Source organism: Python bivittatus, unplaced genomic scaffold (genome assembly GCF_059951505.1).
Source record: "Python bivittatus isolate LINGU-HERP-01145 unplaced genomic scaffold, Pbiv_v1 ctg000610_np1212, whole genome shotgun sequence".
NCBI lineage: Eukaryota > Metazoa > Chordata > Lepidosauria > Squamata > Pythonidae > Python > Python bivittatus.
The window spans coordinates 28,780,760-28,803,904 of NW_028277088.1; the positions used below are offsets into that span (position 1 = coordinate 28,780,760).

General features: G+C 34.8%; 1 protein-coding gene across 2 annotated transcripts in view; it reads left to right on the forward strand.

Annotated features, from left to right (window-relative positions):
* AHR (aryl hydrocarbon receptor) overlaps positions 1–23,145 on the forward strand; it is a 53,789-nt gene that overhangs the window by 19,124 nt on the left and 11,520 nt on the right. For both annotated transcript variants that reach the window (XM_088150666.1, XM_088150667.1), the window contains exons 3-10: positions 9,893–10,008; positions 11,279–11,368; positions 11,916–12,039; positions 12,440–12,570; positions 16,466–16,668; positions 17,568–17,677; positions 18,401–18,542; positions 20,864–22,118. In XM_088150666.1, coding sequence (XP_088006792.1) covers positions 9,893–10,008; positions 11,279–11,368; positions 11,916–12,039; positions 12,440–12,570; positions 16,466–16,668; positions 17,568–17,677; positions 18,401–18,542; positions 20,864–22,118 — 2,171 coding nt within the window. The remainder of the gene's footprint in view (positions 1–9,892; positions 10,009–11,278; positions 11,369–11,915; positions 12,040–12,439; positions 12,571–16,465; positions 16,669–17,567; positions 17,678–18,400; positions 18,543–20,863; positions 22,119–23,145) is intronic.

The following is a 23,145-nucleotide window of genomic DNA, read 5'->3' on the forward strand; positions in this document are numbered from 1 at the left end:
CCAGATTTACAGCTAGAGCTTGAATCTAATATTTTCCACTCTTGCTAATTTTTTCTTGATAAAGAATAGGGGTAGAATAATGCTTTAGATTTTATTTTTTTTAAAGCAGGCAGTTGGATTCCCCCCCACCCCCACACCATCTTCTAGATTCTTGGCATTCTGACAAAAATGGCCCCAAATAATTTTTTTTCAGTGTGTGTGTGCCTGACAGTTGATAAGACTATTTTAAAAATTAGTTTGATTTAAAAAAAAACACACATTGTGTGTTGTACTGTTTAAATGTACACAGAGCACCTGTTACATAGAGTACTTGTTTATCTCATAGAGCTAAATTGAGCCAAAAATAAAATCATGAATGTTAATAATAATTCCAAGAAACATTATCTTACTGATCTCTCAATGGCTATGTTGTGGCTACTATGTTACACTTTACTTATACAGTAGACATTCTGCAATAATTATGAAAGAATACAAGAACTTGAGTTTAATTTTAAGTAATGATACAGTACTAGGATATCCTTTAAGAAGTTTCTATGAAAATTTAAAGCAAAGTATGTCTTTTCAAGATCAGTGTCTCATTCATGACTCAGCATTTGTTGCTGTACTGTATTTTGTTTCTTTCAGAAATGTTTGGATGAGTGAGAAGTGTTACAGTGTTCTCACATTCAATTGCAGGTAGTTCTTGCTTAACGGCCATTCATTTAATGACAGTTTGAAGTTATGATAGCCTTGGAAAATGTGCCTTACGACTTGTACTTGCACTTACGACTGTTGCAAACCATCGCACCACCACCCCACGGTCACATGATTGTGATTTGCTGCCTTTTTTATGATGGTCATTAAGTGAATCACCGTGGCCGTTAAGCAAATCATGTGGTCGTTAAGCAAATCATGGTAATTAAACTAATTCTGACAAAAATGTCCATGGGGAAGCTGGATTCGCTCAATTGCATGATAGTAAATTCAGGATTGTATATTTGAGTTTGAGTTATGTTCATATTTTATGAAGTTAAGTTTTTATTTGATTTATATTTTAAAAATACAGTTTAAAATAAAAAATTGTTCGCTCCCTTTCCTTGAATTTGTACTTTAAATAGATTGAAGTTCTTTATATCTAGTTAAAAATTAAATTTAATACAATTTACTTCTTAAGGGGAGAAAAGAAATCTTCATTTTTCTTTACTCTTAGAATTCAGAGTGAGTTTGAAAACTGTCTCCTTTAAAGATCAAAATGAAAAATGTATTTTATGCATATTATTAATAATTTATTGCTGTCAACTAAAAGAACACCTGCTAAGTTAGAACATACCATATCATTACAGATTTTAAAGGACATCTGTGCCAAAATAAAGTAAAAATGTCTGTCCAACAAATGTTCAATAAGATTTTTGGTAGATTAATTTTGTATATTCAAAAATAAGCTATTATGGAACTTTAAAATGTATACAGAATAAACATGGTAAACAGGTTGCAGTAAAAAATAACATTAATTTGTAAAATAACTTGTCTTTTTTTAAAAATAGCATATAGCCCAGTTAGATAGGCTAATTATATCATTATCCAAACAGGATATAAATGTAATAATTTTATATGAACATACTTTAAGTGAGCACATTTTGCCAAAAAAATATATATTATATATAATGTTTTAGATAGAATTCTGGTCATGTACAACTCATTAATGAATTAATTTTGAAATATGTTAACTGTATCTCAAGACTTCTGAGCAAGTCCATAACTTACCTAAAAACGAAAAAGCAACAAAAAAACCCACAATTCAACAGCAGTACAGATATTTATTAAAAAAAAACAACAGGTAATTTGAAACAACATATTAATACACTGAATGGTTCTTTAAAAAATTATAAAGGAATAATTCCATTATGAATTCCAGAGTGCAGAGACAGCTACAGAAAAATTGTGTTCTTAAAGTCTCAAGTGTTTGGACAAAAAATGGGCCTCTAATGTAAGCCAATTGAGACCTAGGACAATCCTTCAGATATCCTTATAATAAATAATTTTAACCTTAAAAAATCATTATCTCATTAAATTGTACACAGAAGAATCCTGCGAAGCAGTTTCAGCATGGGAATCTCATTACAATTAATCTGCATTCTATAACAATTCAAATCATATACTTGAAAGGCTGACCCATTTATGTGATTCATCTAAATATGGTACAGCTAAAATGCAACTTTCTAGATTTGATGTGCCATCTGTTAGATGACAGCAGTCTGGTCACTCTGATGACAATTAAGACCCTGCCCAAGACCTGTAAAGGTCTGTGAAAAAGTCCCCCCCCCACTAGAAACAATGTCATATGACTGAAATGAGAAAAAGGATATGTAGCAAACTCATGTCATGAGTTCTGTGATAATTCTCCACTTTTGGATATCTTTATCATTTTATGTGATCAAGATGTCAATCCTTTGTTTGGTGTTTATTTCATAAATAGAGTCATCCAGCATGCAGTATTTCAGTGTGAAAAGGTAATTTAGCTATCTTAGTTATATCACTTTAATTAAAATTATAACTAGAGAAGTTAATCAGGGCTTATTTAGGCCAGCCCTTTTCTCTGTAAATCTCACATACTGTGGCTTCCTCATTACAAAAAATTCTTATGTTACAAATTTTAGAGGTATGTCATACCTGCTGAAAAGTAACATAATAAAAAAAAAAATGTGTGTGTGTATATGTATGTATGTATGTATATGCTGCCTGACTCCCAGTAATTCTGGGAAACTTCTGAAGACCTCATAAAAAAACAATTGATGCCTCTCAGTCTGGAAAAAATTACAAAACCATTCTTAAGGCTTTTAGTTCCACCAATCTACTGTCAGAGACATAGTCTCAAAATGGAACAATATTTGGACAACATTGAATCTTTCTAAGAGTGGTTGTCCTATAAAAGTCATTCCACAAGCATAGCATGAAATCATCTGTGAAGACCCAGAAGATTTCAGAACAACATGCAGGAATCTATAGGCTTTTCTCACTTTTGCTAGTCAATAGTCATGGATCCATGATGAGAAAAAATACTGGATAAAAATGGTATTAATGGGAAAGTAGCAAAATGCAATGAATGCAATACTCTTAATGAGAAGAGTATTGATGTTTAGCTTACGTTCCCCCCCCCCAAATGTGGATGACTCCCCAGCTTTCTGGAGAAATATTCTATGGACATATGAGGCAAACGTGGAACTGCTGACACTACATGGGTATCGTTATCTCATGGAAACTAAACATTACATTCTGGAATAAGAACGTAATACCAACTAAGTATGGAGGTGGTAGTGCCATGCTTTACTACCAACTTACCACCTGGGTGCCTTGCCATCATTGAAGGAAGCATGAATTCTGCTTCATACCAGATAATTTTCTAGAAGAATATCAAGTCCTCTATACATCAGCTGAAGCTAAAGCACAACTAGGTCATGCAGCAAAACAGTCGTCTTAGAGATGTAAACACCTCTACAAGAGAATTGATTTTTTTAAAAAAAATGTTTTGGAATGGCCAAATCAAAGTCCAGACCTGATAAAAGAATAATTATACTTTTATTTTGAAAGCAAAAGGATTTCTGGGAACCTGTGGAATTCCTGCGATTTTTTCAAACTTCAAATAATGCAGAATTACGATGATAACATAGGGAGGAGAAATGTTACTTATAGACTTTGCAGTTCACACCATTTCTTTGTGGTTGTGTTAAAGACAGAGTAGATCCTTAAGTGTTTTCAACACTTTTCCTTCAAGAGCAGCAGATGGAAGAGGTCTCAGTTCCAGTGTTGTTAAGGTGTAAGATTAAAATTTAATTTGTTCCGTTTTCATACAGAGAATGGGGAATTTTGTGCAGTGGCATGTAGGACATGGCAACAGATAAGGGGGGGGGGGTGAGCAGCAACACTGATAATTTATGTCTTCCAGCTGTTATGGCTGACCATCACTTACTGCTTTTATGTTATCTCTTTTATTATATATTGTTTGGATATTTGAATATTTGTAGGTTAGTTTAAGTGCTGAACTTTGGTCCTAATGAAGTGTTCTTTAATTATTTCCATAGATTAGTATTCAGGTTTATGGTATTAGCTCTATTCTGTTTCTGTGATTCTGATAGTTAAGTGTTTTTCAATTGCCTGATCAAAACAAAGAGCCACAAAATCATTTTTGGGTTGGGGATGGTAGGAATTAGGTTATAAGTTGGTAAATGGACAGGAAGGACTTAATATTTGATATTGCAAAATATTTTTATTTCATTTCATTTCATTTTGCTAAATATTATAGGTTAATTATAGAACTGATTTCTGCAATTCATTGGCAATATTTGAAACTGTATACCTCATTGAACGTTGTACACTGTGATGGTAAGAGATTCTTGGAGAGGACAGACCTGCATCCTATTGCTTTACCTCACATTGCTTAATTCTGTGTTCATCCTAAAAATAAAATCCTTACAAATGATGCCATTGAAATATGTTTGACAGAATCAATATATTTTCTCTCAGGATTGTGATACCTTATCATCATCTGTTTCTCTGTTCTTGAAGTCACTGCTCCTTGTATTGTAATCTAGTTCTTAAATTTATCTTCATCAAAGAGGTCAGCTTTAGCCTTCCATTTATTAAGCAGTGCACATCAGTGCTGCTGGGAACGCCTTTCTTTTGTAGAACCACATTTTTCCTCCATTAAACAGATGTTTCTATCTGTTACTGACAGCATGGTTAAAACTTTTTTCGATGTGTGTGGAGTATAACTGCTTCCTATACAACTAATTTCCTAGTTAATATAACCTAAAGCCACCAAAAGAAGTTGTTTTCTTAATATTATTTATGTTTGATATCACATTAGAATATTAAATGGTCATCAAAAAAACAAATCCATTGTTATTATTTTATATTATCATTTTATTTGATTTATACCCTTGTTTTCTCCTAAACTGGACACTCAAGCAGCTAACAAAATTAAAAATATGGAAGTGAAAATTGCTGCTTTCTCTCACAACATACTTGTAAATAACCAAATTTTAGCTCCTATACCATCTTCATATTTATATCACATCACAGTTCCCAAACTCAGGAGAGCTTTATCATTTAATGCTCTCCCCACAGCTGTTCTGGAAGGGAAATATAGGAAAACCCCTTATGAAACTTGACATTGCCCTATAGAAACCCATAGGGGCATATCTCTAACAGTAGCAAACTTTTGCTACATTATGTGTAAGGTTCGCCCACAAATGGTTGCCATTAGTCATTGATGTTAGGGGTTAACTTTGCCTGGTTTGTGTTACGGAATGTATTTTTATTGGTCAATGACTGAAATAAAGTTTCTGTCTATGTGACAGAACAAGAGGGGGCTGTGGTCTCAGCTCATACTTGGTATGAAGTACTAGCTCAGGAAAAGGGGATTGCCACTATCTCTGTGTGGAATAGTTAATTCTAATAATAATAATACCAAAGAGAGTTTTACAAACAGTTACCTGCAAACTCTTTTGTTATCATAGAGACTCACCAGTTAACAGAAAGGCAGTAAAAGAGAACATAATGTATGTTGGATATACAGAGGCCCAGAGCTTCTAGAGGGAGATAGTTTATTCATCTAATGGGCCGTATGTTGAGAAATAGTCCAATTGCTAGAATTCTTGTAACCCTGTCCCTTTTTTCCTTAATCATGCTAAAAAGACTTTGAGGCTTATGCTTGGAAAAGGAACTACTTTTAGATTTAGGAACCTTTGTTCTTAAATGAACATGAAAGGGAATTTTCCAATTCTTCACTTAGTCCAGGCCAGGGTTTTTATTTAGTTTATGATGGGGAGGGAATGATAATGATTTTCTCTTAAAATTAATAATTATTTGAGCTCCACTTGCAATTATAACAATGTTATACTTTTCCCTATAGTGCCAACTTTGAGCTGTATCTTAGAAGACTAATATATTTTGATACCCAATTGCTTAGGAGCAAATCCGAAACTTGCTTGATAATGCCAAGATTTCTATGTAATATTTGTTTTGTTTCTAGAATGCTGTATTTCCTAGGGTTAAGCTGAATGTGAGGAACATTTTTAGGCAGAAAAGACTTGGGGAACCTAAAATCTTTCCCAAGAAGTTAAAAAAAAGTTTACTTGCTTTCTTTTAGAGAGTTACAACCTTTCAATCAAATGTTTCTGTGGTGACTTACAGCTCATTAAAATAAGGCCAGATATATTTTGAGAGTAAAGGCGTCCCTCCGTTATTTTTCTGAAAATGTTGTTGCTCTGATCTGTCTGCCAGCATCATTAAATTTGTTACATAGCCAAGTCAGTCCAAGTTAGGTGGTAGTTAAAATTAGATGCAGATTGGATGAGGTTTGGCAGAAATAGAGCAGTTTTAAATAATGAGGACAATATTTGGAAGCTGGTCTGTTAGGGCTAGGCCAAGTTCATCTGCTCCCAGTCAGGCCTCTCCTAACTTTCTATTTATTTATAACTAACCCACTTTGGTACTGATCAACCTCCTCCATAGTCAGGGTTTCAATCTCATATTTTTGCAATTCTCTCAGCCAAGACCCATACTGTTTCTTCTTAAAGGAGAATGAAGGGCAATGTTCATCTCTGCTCATGAAGAAATGGGGCCAGGGGAGCAATGAGGGCAGAGAGGGTGACAGGCTTGATCAGTAATTCTTACTAAAAATCAGGCCTACTCAGCAGCCCTCCAGAGTCCTGTGGTTCCTTCCTTTCCTTCATTTAAAAAGTTGTTAAAAACATGGCCTGCCCTGCACATTGGGTTAGAGTGGTGAGCTTGTAAAAGGATTTTTTCTGTTGAGTTAGTGTGCCTTTGGGATGTCTGTGGTCTGTTTACTGCTTGGTTTATTGTTTTTGTATTTTTATTGCTATTTTATTTTATTGCTTAAACTATAAAGTCATCATGGAGTTGAGTGGCCTTATAATCTTGACAGTCAAGGATGACATTGTCTGGGAACTGAGCACCTGACTGTGGTGTCACAAGTTTCTGTCTTGTCTCATTCCTCACTATAAAATATAGGTTTTGCACATCTTATAATCATGTAACATTTCAGTGTCTCCCAAACAGTTCATTTTTCTCTGATAATATGCTTATCTGGCCATTCTGGGGACAGTTTGTTGCTTTCATGAAATAGTTGTTCTAGAATACATTTCTGGAGATGATTATTTTTGTATCATTCTATTAGTGTGTTCCATAAAAAGGAATTTAGCATAACAAAACTTGCACTTCCCAACTTTCATTAAAAAAAAAATGCGAACTAGGTTTACATTGAAATGACTTGCTATATTTCATCCATTTTTCTTTGATTCGAAAGAGAGGAAGAGTTTCATTTTATTCATCTTGAAAAAGGAAATTAGTTACATTGTAAACTAAATAAAGTTGTAAACTAAATAAACTCAATTCCCAACTTACATTAGTCATGTTCTTGTAGAACAGCGTACAGAGAACTCTATAATTATATCAGAAAAAGTAGCTGAACAATGCAAATTGTTTTTAACAGCCAACTACAGCTTAGAAAGTTATATCCTTTTTCTTTTCCAGCTGCTGTGGCTACAGTTAAATTAGAATCTCTGTTGAATGGTGCTTAAGTTTTTGTGACTTCATGGAATCATCCATTGGTTTCTTGGCAATTGGCAAAGAAATAACGTGCCATTCAGTTCTTCCAAAGTGGTTTTTGGACTTCCAGTAAGCCTTTTAGCACTGATATTCTTTGGAGATCTTTCATCAAAGTATTAATCAGATCTGACCATGCTTAATTTCCTGGCCCAGACAAGGCTACCCAGATGCTGCCATGTGCCAAGATGCTGCTAAATTTCCATGACAGAAATAACAGGACTTGCAACTTAGGACTCGTACCTTCTGTTACTTACAGCTGGCAAAGAGATAGTTTTCAGATTTTGTAGTTTTTTTACAAACCTAGTTGAGAATAATTTGTAGCTGCTGCTTAATAGGAAAAACTATATTAAGTGTTCTTTGGCTTTTCCAGTATAGATATTTTATACACATTGCCTTTCATTCTTACAGAAATTTATTTTTTTACTACCATTGTAATTCTAACACTAGATGTGTTTAATAATTAAAGGATGAACTCTATTGTAAAATGTAGTAAATACTGAATTTATCTTTCAAGAATTCATTTTCTAGTCAGTTTTATCATTTGAAAATTGCATAGCACTCTGGAAAAGTTGGAAACTTTGAAAAATGCTGCAAGGTCGTTGTAGTTGTCCTGCGGTGGCAAATATTAGGCAGCTGTCAAAATTACATTGTTAACAGCGTTATTACTGCAGGCCAAAGTATATATTATGTTATAGTGACCAACAGAGACTTTAAATGTATAAAATCAGCTTTGGGATCAGTCACCAGTAGTGCTGCCTTTAACTCTGTACTAGAGCACAGACTGGATTTAATAGCTAGAGGAGGGTTGCTTTGCTGAAGCAAGGGGCCACGTGCTGAACAGTTTTAATCTTTTCCAATAAGGCTATACACGACATTTGAAAAAAGATGCTTTACAAAGTATGCTGGAGAACCAGAGCAGGTTTCCTCAGAACTTCAAAGCAGATCATGCTGTTTGGAAGATGTGCAAGGCTGTTTTGAAGGTGCCCCTGGCAATCCGCATGCATGATGCACAGCTGCTTCACTGGCACGTTTAGAAGAAGCACTGCCTTTGCAACAACTGAGGGCCCATGAAACAGACACAAGAACCTTCTCAAGGATACAGCTGCCTTAATACTTCAAGGAGTACTGCTTGGTTCTTGCCTTTCTAGATTTCTAATCAACTAGAATATAATTTGTTTTTTTCTTTCCAAACTGGAGAAGAGGGAGGATGACTAAACCCACCTGTCAAAACAGTCTGCCAGTTGCAATAGTGCTGTGATGGGTGGATGGTTCTCCATTGTCTGGTGGTGTAAAAGGGAGAGTCAGCAAAGCCAGAGGATTTGCTTAGCATGCATTGCACATCCAGGATCAGGATACCACCATTTGGTAGCAAACCAGAATAGAGCAGGATAGGGATTTGTGCATTTTATACCAATATAATCGTTCACTTATAATGGCCAGATAGCACTTTCGTTAGAGCCAAGGACTGTATTGCTTTCATTTTCCTTTGTATTGTGTATCGTCCATACACAGTGGTAAATGGTGTATATGATTAAAGTGTTTATCACAATTTCTTTCAGAATTACATTTTGATTGGATACATTTATCCAATTAATTTGTGTGAAATGCTTAAAATACTTTCTGAATATTTTATCCAACTGTGAAATAAGCCTTATTTTGCCTGTACTGGAAGTCCTCACTTAACAACTACAGTTCTGACCAGCAACTCCATCGCTAAGCAATGCGGTTGTTAAGCAAAACATCACATGACCACACCGGAGTTACAGTGTCAGTTCCACTGTGGTCATTAAATGAATCACCCATGGTTGTTAAGTGAGATATCATGTGACCATGACTTGTGATTTCACTGCTGGCTTCCCCATTGATTTTGTTTATCGGATGCCGGCTGTGAAGCTCGCAAATGGTGATCATGTGACCATGGGATGCTGCAACAGTTGTAAATGCACACCAGTTGCGATGCACCCGAATGGTGATCATGTGACTGTGGGGATGATGTGGCTGTTAGCTTGAGCATTGGTTGTAAAGTCACTTTTTCAGCACTGTTGTAACTTCAGATGGTTGCTAAACAGAGCAGTCATAAACTGAGGACTACCTATAGTCACCACTCCTCTTCTGTCTATGAAGTACCTTGTTGATACTTAACTTTTATTTGTGCTTTAATTTAAGAAGTTGAAGATCTCCGTACAACTACTCAAAAAAATCCAAAATGCATCTGTCAAGAGATTACTCAACTAGCCATTATTTCAAACACTTCTTAATAGTTTATTTAATTTTTTCCCTATAGTTACATTGAAATCAAATAGTCCGACAAAGCCTGACAGAAACAGCATTCAAGACAGCAGTAGAGCCACAAAGCCTAAAGAGAGCGTGCACTTGCTGGAGGGTGAACTTTTACTGCAGGTAATTGTCATTGCTACTTTGAATATATCTGAAGGAATTCCTTATAGTAGTGTACAAAGAAACTTTATATTTCGAAATGCCTTGGGGTCTGCCCAATTATTATTATTATTATTACAATTTTTGGAGTGTACGTAGAAGTTTCTTTTTGTTGCTTTTCCTTTCCTTTCATTTGTTTTTGTGCTTCAGTAAAATGAGCTGAGCTGTTTTTTATTTACTATCATATCTTAACTGAAATCATTAATTTTCTAAGAGGCTGTGGCCAGCAATTCCATTCTGGCCCCTTCATCACCATCGTGAACATCTGTGTTACTCATCTCCTAGCAAAATTGCTTGCTATCTGAGGAAGACTGGTGAAATGATCCATCGTTCTCCACTGGATTAACAGGACAGGATACTCTCTTCTCAGTACTGGTTGTTGTAGTGGATGATGTGTAAATAAATACATTTTGCCTGGCAATCAAAGGTGTGGAGAATAGTTTGGTTGCAGTCCTTCTGGCAACTGTCCATAATAGCTCACACTAAGATACGGTGCAGCTTGCTTAGTTCTGATTTTGTGCAATGTATGAATCCACCCGCTGTGGCTAAGATTATACGTGAATCAGTCCACTGTGGCTTTCTGAAAACCCATGATTGAAAAATCTTGCTTCGGTGCCATTTAGCCTCTGTATGTCAATAACTTAAAAATTCTTAGATGTCCCACATTTGAAAAAAACACCTCTTTCTCTCCTTGAATCCTATAGTAATTCTGGTTGCCTATCAATTTACTCCTTTACATGAACTCTTGGGCCAGTATTAAAAAAAATTACTTGTCTTTCATAAACATCAAGATTTTTTTTTTCTATTTCATCCCCTCAGTCTTTTAAGAAAACAACTGTTCGTAAAATCCAGAGTGCTTTCTAAAGTGTCACTTTAGTGTAAGAGGCTACAATTGGGAAGACCATTCTGTTGATTTATAGAAGAAGCACTTTAGCATTTATTAGAATTTTGTATGAATTCCAGCCTTAATGTTAAGATTTAAAATTATTAGTACTTACATGGTTGTAAATCATGCATTAGTTTTTATAACTGTGTTTTTAATGGCAACATACATATATAAAACCTTTAGCACAGATTTTAGGTCGGTTCACGAAGTGCTGTTAAGATTAAGTTAGTATTTCTAATGTATGGCTAAGTATATTTTGTCTACTAATATATTCTTTATGTATGATCATTTAAAGTCCTTTTAAAACCAGTTGTTTTTTTTTTTGCACTGCACTGCTGTTGTCTTCAGGCATTAAATGGCTTTGTGATAGTGGTCACATCAGATGCCCTCATATTTTATGTGTCTTCTACAATCCAGGATTATTTGGGTTTCCAGCAGGTAAGCACTTTGGTTCTAGATTTGAAAAAATCTTCCTCCACATTATTATTGTTGTTGCTGTTATTTAATGAAAAGCAACTTTCTTAACATCACTTCCTTGGATAACTGAAGAAAGGTGCAGTACATAAACTATTGGAATCCTTAAAAAAATATAAATGCAACATGGTGGCTTAAAATATATTAAAGTACTTAATAAATGTAACTTTTGGTTCTAAACTATATACTGTGAGCCTGTTCTGTGGATGAATGGGCTGGCAATAGATTGGTAGGACAGGTTTACATTTGTTCTAAAAAAACACACTCCAGGCTGATTTCTATTCCAGGTATTTCTAGATATGTTTGGTCTATCATATGTCCTTTTTTCACTAGTAATATTGTTCCAAAATGTAAACAGAAATAAAACCTTTAACTTATTCATGAGATTTTCCCTGCATTATTTCTTGTGTGTTACTTAATTATACAGATTTAAACTGTAGCACCCATTGTAGTAATCAGACTTGGTGAATAAAATGGCTGAAATATTTTTGTCATTATTTCTTGAATGTAGTCTGACATTATACACCAGTGTGTATTTGAATTAATTCATACAGAAGATAGACCAGAATTCCAGCGTCAGCTTCACTGGGCTCTTAATCCTATACAATCCACAGATTCTGGACAGATAATTCAAGGTGAGGATCTAATAGCTACAAGTAATGATATATCTCTCAATGAAAGATAATTTACAGATAACTGGAGGAGTAATTCATAATGTGTTTGCTTCTTTTTTCTCATTTTCTAAATCTGAAATATTGTCACTATCAGAAGCTATGTGTGTGAGAGAAATAAAATGTAACCGTTAAATAATAAAATTAGTTGAATATAACAATGTTAATATTTCACCTAATTTTTGTTCTTCACTCACTTTCTAAAACGTTTTTGTTGCCTCACCCCCTTTTGCAGTGCTGCCCTTAACATGCTATACAAAGGCTGGCTGGGCAGAGACTACCCTAACAAAAATTGCTCGCTTCTGTTGTTCAGATGTTCCTCTCAAAAGAAGTTCTAAGGTTTTGTTTTGTTTTTTTCCTACAGTGGATAATGGCTTTTCACCATCAGCAACATATTACAACCCAGAACAACTGCCTCCAGAGAATTCGTCATTCATGGAACGAAACTTTATTTGTAGGTTACGCTGTCTCTTGGATAATTCTTCTGGGTTTTTGGTGAGTACAGAGTTATGTGATTTAAATGTATGGTTTGATTTCTCATTATGACAATGCTCTGTGGCAAATCATTTCATATGCTCCCCACTATACCTTCATCATCCTACGCATGTAAAGAAAGAGACTTTCAAAGCTTCTGTTTGCAACTAGGAATACACTGCAGTTTCCTTTTATGTCTCAATACAATACAGGTTTGTGCAATTACAGTTTTCTTATAATTAATTAGATACTGGAAACACTATATTTTTGGTGAACAATTTTCTAGGGAATTGTTACTAGCCTGCTACAAGAAAAACAATAAATAATCTTATGCTACTTACTGTACAAGGTTGGATTGACCACACACAATCAGTGAAAGTTCATGCCATACTGAGAGATTGGAAGTAGCTACATTTGGTAGGTTTTTGGTAGACTATGTTGCAATTTGGATAAACTATAATTTCCTGTGTTCCGTAAGAAACCTGCAGTTGTTGTATACTACTAGCAGAAGCTTTAAACTCTACTTAAGAAGAAGGAGGGGAAAAAAACTTGAAGAACATTTTATTATTCATTCTTGTGACAAAAAGAATAAACCATTACATCTTTCCTCTTGAGTCTGAAGGTCCAAGTTCCTTGTAGTATTTAACAAAATGTATAAGGATCAGTTTGCAACCTTTTAAGTTAAAGTTTTCACAGAAAAATGTTATCTTATTAAAAGTTCAGAACTTGTTTTAGTTTCCTCCTTATTTCTTTATTGCAAGATATGAAGAATTTGGATTCTATCTTTCCATGAGTGAAATATAGATCTTTACTACCATTTCTGAATTCTTAACATATAAGGAACTATATTAGCAGTGAATGGCAATTGGTCACAAATTAGAATCTGCAGTAGATTCAGTATATGCATAAAATCCACACTGCCCAATTTCTTAGCTAATTATCCCATCCCTGCCTCAAAATAGGGATTTGGGAGTTTGGTTGTAAAATACTACAAATCTTGTCAATTAAAACAGAATTTCTCAGGGAGATGATTTAACAATTCAAATATAATAAAAAATTAAAATGTCTTTGTGATATTTGATATTTGAGAAAATATTGACTAACAATAAAAAGTGTTTAATAAGGGTTTGTGTGAAACAGCATTCCATCACAGAAAGCTATTGGAACTCCTAAAAGTTCTTGCTCCTTCAATTCCCCCCTGTATGTCCAGAAAAGTAGATGGAGCTGTGGTTCATGGTGATTGCTGGCTGCCACACCAATTTACAGAAAGGTTGCAAGAAGATTTTTGAAATATTTCTGAATGCATTGTTTTAAATTGCATAGGAAACAATGAAAATCAAATATACAGGCATGCTATGTGCAAGAAGGATTCTCTTAGCACATCAGTTGATCTTTTGCATTATGGATTGGGCTTGAATTACCAAAAATTAACAGCAATCACTAATCAGATTCACTTCTACACAGTCCACAAAGAACAACAAAGCAGAAATAAAGAGAAATTTGTACCTGACGTATAAATTTGAGAAAGGATTCTTTTTAATGCGCATGAGTGCATACGTCTTATGTTATAAATGTGACCTGCCTGCAGAAATTCTCAGAAAACAACCCAAGTACTGTTTCACAGTGCATTAGTTGAATTCAGAACTCTGAATAGCAACAGTGCATATGGTTTTGCTTTTCAGAATGTTAAACTATCAAAGGTCAACATTCAAAAGCAAGTATAGTTTATTTTTTCCATTTAGCAATAGCTAAAATATCAGCTGCATTAGTGACCTCTGTAGTGCACATATTGCAAACATTGGCATTTATGAATCTTCAGTGTCTGCCAAAGAATAAAGCACAGCAGCAGACAGAGAATGCCACTACATTAACTCGTAAACTGAACTTTGCCTTTTTTTGTAAAATCTTTAATAAAATTTATTTTTAAAAATGAACTTTGCATTTTCCATGATAAAAAGTTTAAAAATAAAAATAACCTGCTTACTAGGCAGGCAAAAACAAATTTTCTTAAGTCAAAAGCTTCATTAATTATGTGCCATCAAGTTGGGTCTTTTTGGTGAATATATGCTTGCCCTCTGAACCTGTATTTTACTAACTTGCAATTCTTTCAAGGGAATTCCAGTAACTTCTTTTATTCTGTCTACCCTCCTTACCTATTGTCTTCTCCTTCTACTTCCCCCTTAACATTGCCAAATGTAATAATTTTTATGCCACCCAGTATCTTAATAATAGCCCTATCTTTCCGCTTCTCAACTAATTCCAGCCAGTAGCAACAGGGATACATCCAAAACCTCCTCTTTTCTTGAGTAAATCTGGAGAATGCTTCTAAAAAAAACAATCCAGCCAATCATAATTTATAAAAACAATAATAAAGTGCTTGAAATGAGGCAAAAAACTCAGACCACAGGTGTTTCTGTCTGAGCTCACTTCAATATCTGAAATAATGATTTAAAGCTTGGAACATTTTGTATATCCCTCAGTTTAATTCCGCGTGGAATACTATGATTATTCATAATATATCTGTCTAGGACAAGGATTAAAAAGAACATCTTCCATGAATGTCTTAGCATTGGAAGAAATCAAAACTTAAAATTACTACTAGAACATATATTTGAATATTGCTGATACGGCAATAGAATATAATCTAACAATCCTCATTATGATAACTGAAGATTGATTGTAGATAGATTATATAATCATTCTCTCCCTTGCCATGCCATTTAGTTAGAAGCAATTTTAGAACAGAAAAATAGTCTGTAAAAAGGGGCAACGTAGTAGTGCACGTATTCCTGTTTATTTTCTTGGCTACATGGACAAATGTAGTCCATTCTGATATGAGCATTACTGCAGTATTTCTTATCATGAAACAGGGTAAAATATTTAGCCTGGCTACAGAGACACAGAGACAATGTTAAATAAATATTTGACTTTAGGAAAATTACATGGCCACCCATCTTAAATACATAACCCTGGACAGCTCACAAGAAGCCCTTTACTTTATGGATATCATAACACTTTCTATAAGAATACAAGGAAGACCAGAGACGTAATCAAGAAGGTTTGCTTAAGCTAAGACTTAAGTTGGTATGCTCATGCCTATGCCTCAAAGGATGTCATTTCTAATTCCAGTCTTAAATATGCATTAGGAACACAGTAGGAGGTTGTGAGTGCAGTCCTTTAAGTTGTTGATTGAAAGGCTTCCAGTAGTCCAGAACCTTTATGCACGTTCACCTTGGAGCCATTGAATATATAACTGATTATCTTGGCTTTAAAAAGTTTTAAGGGTATCTCATTGCCAGACACAATGAAAAAGGAAGCTTAGGACAACCATAAAACTTCCTTAGTTATTATTCTGAGGCAAACTTTAGTCGCTCTTTCCAAATGTCAGAGAATTGAAAAGTAACTCCAAGATTTTGAAGGACCTAAGTTGCTTTAAGACATTCCTGCTTATTGTCTCTCTCTCTTTATGACTCAGTATACTTTTTGAGAAGGCAGTAACCTTCATTTTACTAGCTTTTCTTTTTTACAAGTCTGAATAGAAGAAAAAATGGTCAAATTTTAAACTGCACTTGAGACACTGCTTTGTGCAATAGAGTTGGAAAGAAAAAAAAAACAATTAAACCTTTGCTTTGACCCTTTTCTTGAATGGAGATTTCAGAAAACAAGTAGCTTTGGCTGTCATATGTGACCTGCAGCCAGAAACAATCATGAAGTATTTTAATTTGGAGTAATAATTAATAGTGTATGAAGGAAGGTTAAGATTAGTGTACCTCAGTATTTTGATACTAATAATAAGTGAATTTCATGGTTTTCAAAATATACAGTAAGTCTCTTTATCTGAAGCTGTCTTTTGCAAAGAACTAAATGTGGATTAAAACTAAAGAATATGGTTATAGCTTTGTTTATTCCTCTAAAGGCCATGAATTTTCAAGGGCGGTTAAAGTTTCTCCATGGTCAGAACAAGAAAGGAAAAGATGGAACTGTTATATCTCCTCAGCTGGCTTTGTTCGCAGTCGCTACTCCACTTCAGCCACCTTCCATTCTTGAAATACGTACAAAGAACTTTATCTTCAGAACTAAACATAAGATGGACTTCACACCAATAGGATGTGATGCAAAGTAAGTTCAAAAAGATAAATAATGAATGCTGTTGTGCATGTTACCTGAAATTGCATACTATAGTATAGCTTCAACATGTAAATACAGATCTTTAACACCCCAGTACCAATTGCTTTTCAATCTTAGTTCCTTTGTTATCAAATGAATTATTGCTAAGAATAATCATAATTGCATTCATAATCCATTGATAATAGATTTAGGCCATATATTTAGGAAATTAGCTGCATTTGGATAGGTCACTTTCCTCTATTAAGTATTGTTAGCATACTTTATCAGTAAAATCCTATAAGTTATGTTATGTTCAGTTTTCTGCCAGGCATTATTACTTTCTTTGTTTATTTATTTGATACTCACCCTACTTTTCTCCAGAAAGTATTTCCAGACAATTTCAACACCAGGTCACAACTAGTTAACAATGTGAATTCTTTCCCATTCTTTTCATGCCTGCAGAACATGCAGAAATAAAAGTGGGGTGCCCATATTCCCAAGGCCTTTCTTAGGGGTTCCTATGAAGTGCATCCCCCTTTAAAGTTGCCCCTTCAGCAAGTCCTGGGCAGAACAGCCTCTGCTGGTTGCACACAGTTCGAGGGCGGATCCTATGAAGAAATTGCTTTCCAGAGGTAGCAAAGCAGACAACCAGACTGTATAGCGTACTTTAAGTTTGTCTCATTATCTGAGCAGGTGATGTTTCTTATTTTGTCCATCTCCACTCATGTGGGAAGGGAAAGGAGGCTGGTTGTTCTGAAGAACGCTTGTAGTGGTGTTCTTGTTTGTAGCTGATCTTCTTTATTGGCCTTTCCTTATTGTGAATGCTAATGCTTTAGGATCTGGTTATTGGACTTTTTTCTCTATGTGGCCACTTGAGCTGGTGAAAAGTTTGTGTCAAATATATCTTGCAGGGGAAGAATTGTGCTGGGTTATACTGAAGCAGAACTTTGCATGAGAGGAACGGGGTACCAGTTTATCCATGCAGCTGATATGCTTTATTGTGCTGAAAACCATGTCAGAAGTAAGAGCGGTCTTGATGAGAAGCAAATATGTGCCAGAATAAATTCTTGAATGTATCCGAAGATAGCCTTCTTGCTTTTCTAATAAGGGCTTTCCTTTAGACATGAAGCAATATTGTAAAATTCCCTTGTGAATTCCTTTTGCTTGACTGTACATGTTCCTGTAACATCCCATTCTGCATTTCTTTCTTTTCTGCCACTAGATCAGCTTTTCAGTTAGAATAAGTGTTTAAAGCGTTTTTCCAAGGCTAAATTTAGAATGTATGGCTATATCTTGCTGTATTTAAATATTTTTAAAATCAAAATATTTATGTTGGTTGATTGCTCTTCTATTGAAAATGTGTTTTACACATGTTTTATCAGAGACGCTGTTCCCCTTTCCTTAGAGGAAGTGGTGTCATTGCTTTTCACTTGTTCTTAGAAACAGCTCTCTGTTTCAGCTAAACAAGAGCAAGTAAAATACATCTTTATCCTATTTAAATACTGCTCCTCTAATAAATGGTGGAAAATATTGTTGTAACCAAGTTACAGTGGTTGATCTATTGGGTTCCAGAGCTATTGTATATAATTATTAGGATATTTTAAGCGTTTTAAGAACTTCAGTTATTTTGTTTTCACCCATTTGTGGTTTAGCTCAGATATATAAGATCCTGATGGAAATATTCTAATAAATCTGAACACTAAATCTAATTAGGCTAAATTAAATATTTCTGTATTTATTTTAGTGATAAAGACTGGAGAGAGTGGTATGACTGTGTTTAGACTTCTTACCAAGGAAAATCGATGGACCTGGGTTCAAGCAAATGCTCGCCTGATTTATAAAAATGGAAGACCAGATTACATCATTGCTACACAGAGAGCTCTTACGTAAGTAGCCACCAAGACAGGTTTTATAACTACCAACAACTAAATCAGATAAACTAGCATAATATAGCTTTTGGCTAGCTTCTTTTCCTTATTGGCTCAAGGAGGTATATTTACTGATGAAGAGTCCAAAATGTTAATAATTCTCGTGATTTGTTTATAAAATAAATAATATGTAATTTGAACTGCTGAAAAAATGTATTGCCATCAGATTTTGATTGTATGAACTTAAAGTATTCTGGGGACTGCAGGGAGGGGGGGCTGGAGTGCTATATGTGAGCCAGTGTTGCCCATCTTGCTGTGAAAGAACTCTGCTATACAACAAAAATCAGTAAGCAGTAATTATTTAATCTGATTTCCTCCTTAAAATATTTTTTAATTAGTTTCAGCATTAAATTTGATCTCTGGTGTGATTATTTAAAACAAGATATATGTATACGTTTATGCATAGGCATACATGCGTGCATACACACAGGTATGCATATATTAGATATATTGTTGGATAGATAAGATATGACTTTGTTATGGTCACAAGGCAAAAATATGAGAGAGAAATTGACACCCATAGTTTACAGTAAAAGACATATGAGCAGGAGGTACCATAATCTACTCGGCCATAAACTTGCAGAATGCATTAGGGCATCCAGGAATATTCCTGATCTGAGACGATATTATGTTGTTACATTTCTCTTTATAAAATGTAAAAATAAAATAAGTATTACAATGGTATCTGAACCCCAAGGGTAGGTTGTGCCATTGTAGAGGATGTCTGCCGCAGAAGCAAGTATATTAAATGATCAGTAGTATTTGGAGAAGGTGAACTCCTTGAGGTAATTAGACTTGCGTCAGGGTTGTTTACTCCAATATCTGTGGGTTAGATATCAAACTCTGCCTGGCTCCTATAGTCTTGCCAAGCTCTGCTTGTTAATAGCCCAATTCACTCAGAGATGGTGGGGAAAACTCATATTCACACGTTTCTAAATGGATGTAAAATTGTCAGCAAGATCTTGTAAAAATCCATGTACTGTATTTAGGGAATCCTGCTTCACTATGAAGAGCTAAATTGTGTGTGTGTGTGTGTGTGCGCACGCGTGTATTCTGTTATTACCATTTGGATTCTCAATAAGTTTGTGTGTGGGATAAAGTGAGTCATAAATATAAATATAATAAATACATCTTACATCCAAATCCAAGTATAACCTTACTTGTATGCAATAAACTTGCACAAATCCAGTAAAACTATTTATTGTTCTTTTTCATTGAAATATGAATAATTTCAGCTCTCCTCTGCTTCAAGGGATGTTTATCATAGGGACTTCTTTTGAATAAAATAAAATAAAATGTTTATTCAAAAACCCACTAGAAATTAATGTTTTTTAGATCGTGGCCTAAATAAGGAAATTTAAATATAATGTTGTACTATGGTTCCATTAATGACAGACTACTTTAATACATTCACTTGGTGTTTAATTGCTCTTACAATTTATAGAAATGCAGTAGCAGATTAGTTACATTAAGAATACTTCTTGCATACTTTTTATATTTCACATATCTCTTTATGGTTACACTCTTTCAGGGTTGTTGTTGTTTTTAACTATTCTGTGTAATGAAAATAAGATTTGCTACTATTCATTTTAAAGCATTTTCCTCCATTAACTATTATTTTATGTTTTTCTGTTACTGTAGATTTGAAACAAAAATGCCTCATAGAAGCCAAGCCAAATGTTTCAAAATCAATCATTAAAAGAATACTTTGTATAAAATAAAGCAGGATAAAACATAAACTTATTAATAGAAACATCCAAACAATAAATGTTGATAAAATAGTTCCTTGTCACATTAAGGAATGAATGAATAAATATGCATTTCCAGCAAAACTTGAAAAAAAATAGAAAGGAGATTATGCACAAACTGTAGTTGTGCCCAGTCATTTTCTCCTTGTAATCACAGATTTCTTAAGAAATTCCCTGTGATGGTATTGGAGGAAGAAGAATAATCATTTACAAGCATAAAACAAAAGCAAACATCGTAAACTTGGTTTGGAAATATAGAACCAGTGATACAATTTTGAGGTCAATTTAACGATGTGTCCTTATCCTGGCAGTGTTATTTTTATTGGTTACATTATTGGTTAAGTATTCATAATTTGTAGTTTCTGCAAAGATTTCTGCAAGCCCCCATTCTATACAATGTAGATGCAGTCAAACCCATTTCTTTTCCTAGGTTTTCTACGTAACTCCTTTCTGTGCATAGTTAGATACTTCACTGCATATTTCAACACTGAAATTCAGTTAACTTTCCTCTCTTTGTATTTTTCAATTCAGAGATGAAGAGGGGGCAGAGCACCTACGAAAGCGCAACATGAAACTGCCTTTCATGTTTGCTACAGGTGAGGCTGTGTTGTACGAAGTAGCGTTTCCTCAGCCTGGTTCAATGGATCCATCTCAGACAAAGGTTAAAAGTGGCGTTGGAAAAGGAGCTGCTTCCAAGGCTTCACTGAGCAAAGAATCGGTTGACCCCAATTCGCTTTTAGGGGCAATGTTGCAGCAGGATGAATCAGTGTATCTCTGTCCACCTGCTTCAGATAAAATCTCCCTTGAGAGGGATTTTTTTGCAAACACCAGAGATGAACTGAGCAGCATGATGGCCAGAAATTGGCAGGATGCTATTTTATCAGTAGGGAATAATAGCATCCTCAAACGGGAGCTGACTGCCTATCGTCAAGAAAGTAACTTGATGCTTCCTGAAGAAAGTGTAGGGCTTTTTCAGGATAGCAAAAACAATGAATTGTACAATATCATGAAAATGCTTGAGGTTGACTTTGATGATATAAAATGTTTTCAGCAGGATGAACAGTTTTTTAAAAATGAACTTTCTGGTGTGGATGACTTTAGAGACATTGACATAACTGATGAAATCTTGACCTATGTTCAGGAGTCTTTAAATAAGACAGATGTCTTGTATTCGGGTTGCCAGCAACAGCTCCCCGTGGTTCAGAACTCTGCTTGTTTAATGCAGCAGCAACTAGATCAACAGCAGGTATCAACAGTGGTGGAACAGCAGCTGCCACAGCACCAGCAGCTGTGCCAGAAGATGAAGCACATGCAGGTCAATGGGATGTTCACAAACTGGAACTCTATCAGCAGCACAACGCTTAACACTTCCCAACAACAGATGCAACCATTTGTCTTTTCGGGCATGCAAGAAATAACTCAGGAGCTTCCTTACAAATCTGAAGTCAGTACAGCATCATATGCATGTAGTCAGGAATATATTCCTTACAAGCAACCTACCAGCATGGTGCCACAACTCTCAGATTTTACACAGGTAGACTTTCCCGTTGGAAACTTTAATCAATCGACTTATTCAAGTTCTTCTGGATTAGATTTTCTCAATTGTTTACAAGTCCCTGAAAGTCAGTCTTGTGGGCGGAACTCTCAGCAAATTACAGTAACTCCACAGGCATGCTATGCTGGTGCTTTGTCAATGTATCAGTGTGTGTCTGAAACCCAGCCAAACTGCACGGAGCAAATACAGTATAATCCTGTGTTATCGGGACAACAGCCATCATTAAACGAGGTATGGAACTTAAACTTCTAAAACAGTCTTGTATTTTTGACTGGTACATATGCTCACTGCTACAGTAAGCCAAAATATAAAGAATTCTGGTTTATCAACAACTTCTGTCATTTGGGCAATTAAACTAGCCAGAAACTAACAGGGATAAAATATTGTGTTATATTCAAACTGGGATTCCTAAACAATCAAGGTTCTTTTCTGATTTCTGACTATTTGGGAGTAGTAGGCCAGCAATCCTGTCAAAGTTTTGAAAATCTGTACCTAATCAGTTTAAATCTTCAAGTGTATTTTAAAAAATTAACAGTAGCTATACAGATGGTCCTTAAAATAATTTGTGCTTGGAGATTCCAGTTGAATTGTTCTGCTTCTGGTTGTTCAGTTACACAGTCTGAAACAATAGGATATCCATCCATCAATCCATCACAAGGAGTTATCTCTCTCTCTGCTTTTATTCTGGACTCCTGTTTTGGGGCCAAAGGCATGCTTTAATAACATCAACTCATTCAGTGTTTGAGAATTCAATGAAATAGATGCTTAGAATAAGGTTATATCTTTGTTAACACTGTTAAATAGTGGTTATAAATGTGGAATGTGAACTATCAACAGAAAATAAATAAATAATAATTAAAAAATTAAAGCATGGGAAGGGGTATAGAATGATACTTATTATTTATGTTACTAGGTTTATATTCTTTTAGTTGTCACCCAACTCTGAGTGGCTTACACACACACACACACACACACACACGTTTAAAACAACAATTTGCTTCATTAATGACAAGTTTATTTTTGATAAGTTTCTTTAATAATATATTGGCAATATTTCTTTAAATGGCATATTGTCAGTGTTATCCATAACATTGGAAAAAAACACTAAATCCAGTAATGTTATAATAGGGCTAACCAAGCTGTGAGATGTACAAAGTCCCTAGCATCTATTTTGCAGTCAAACAAACACACCAAAAACTTCCCTGAAGTAGGTGGGATCAAAATCTTTGGACCTTCATTAGGAACAGATTAAAACAAT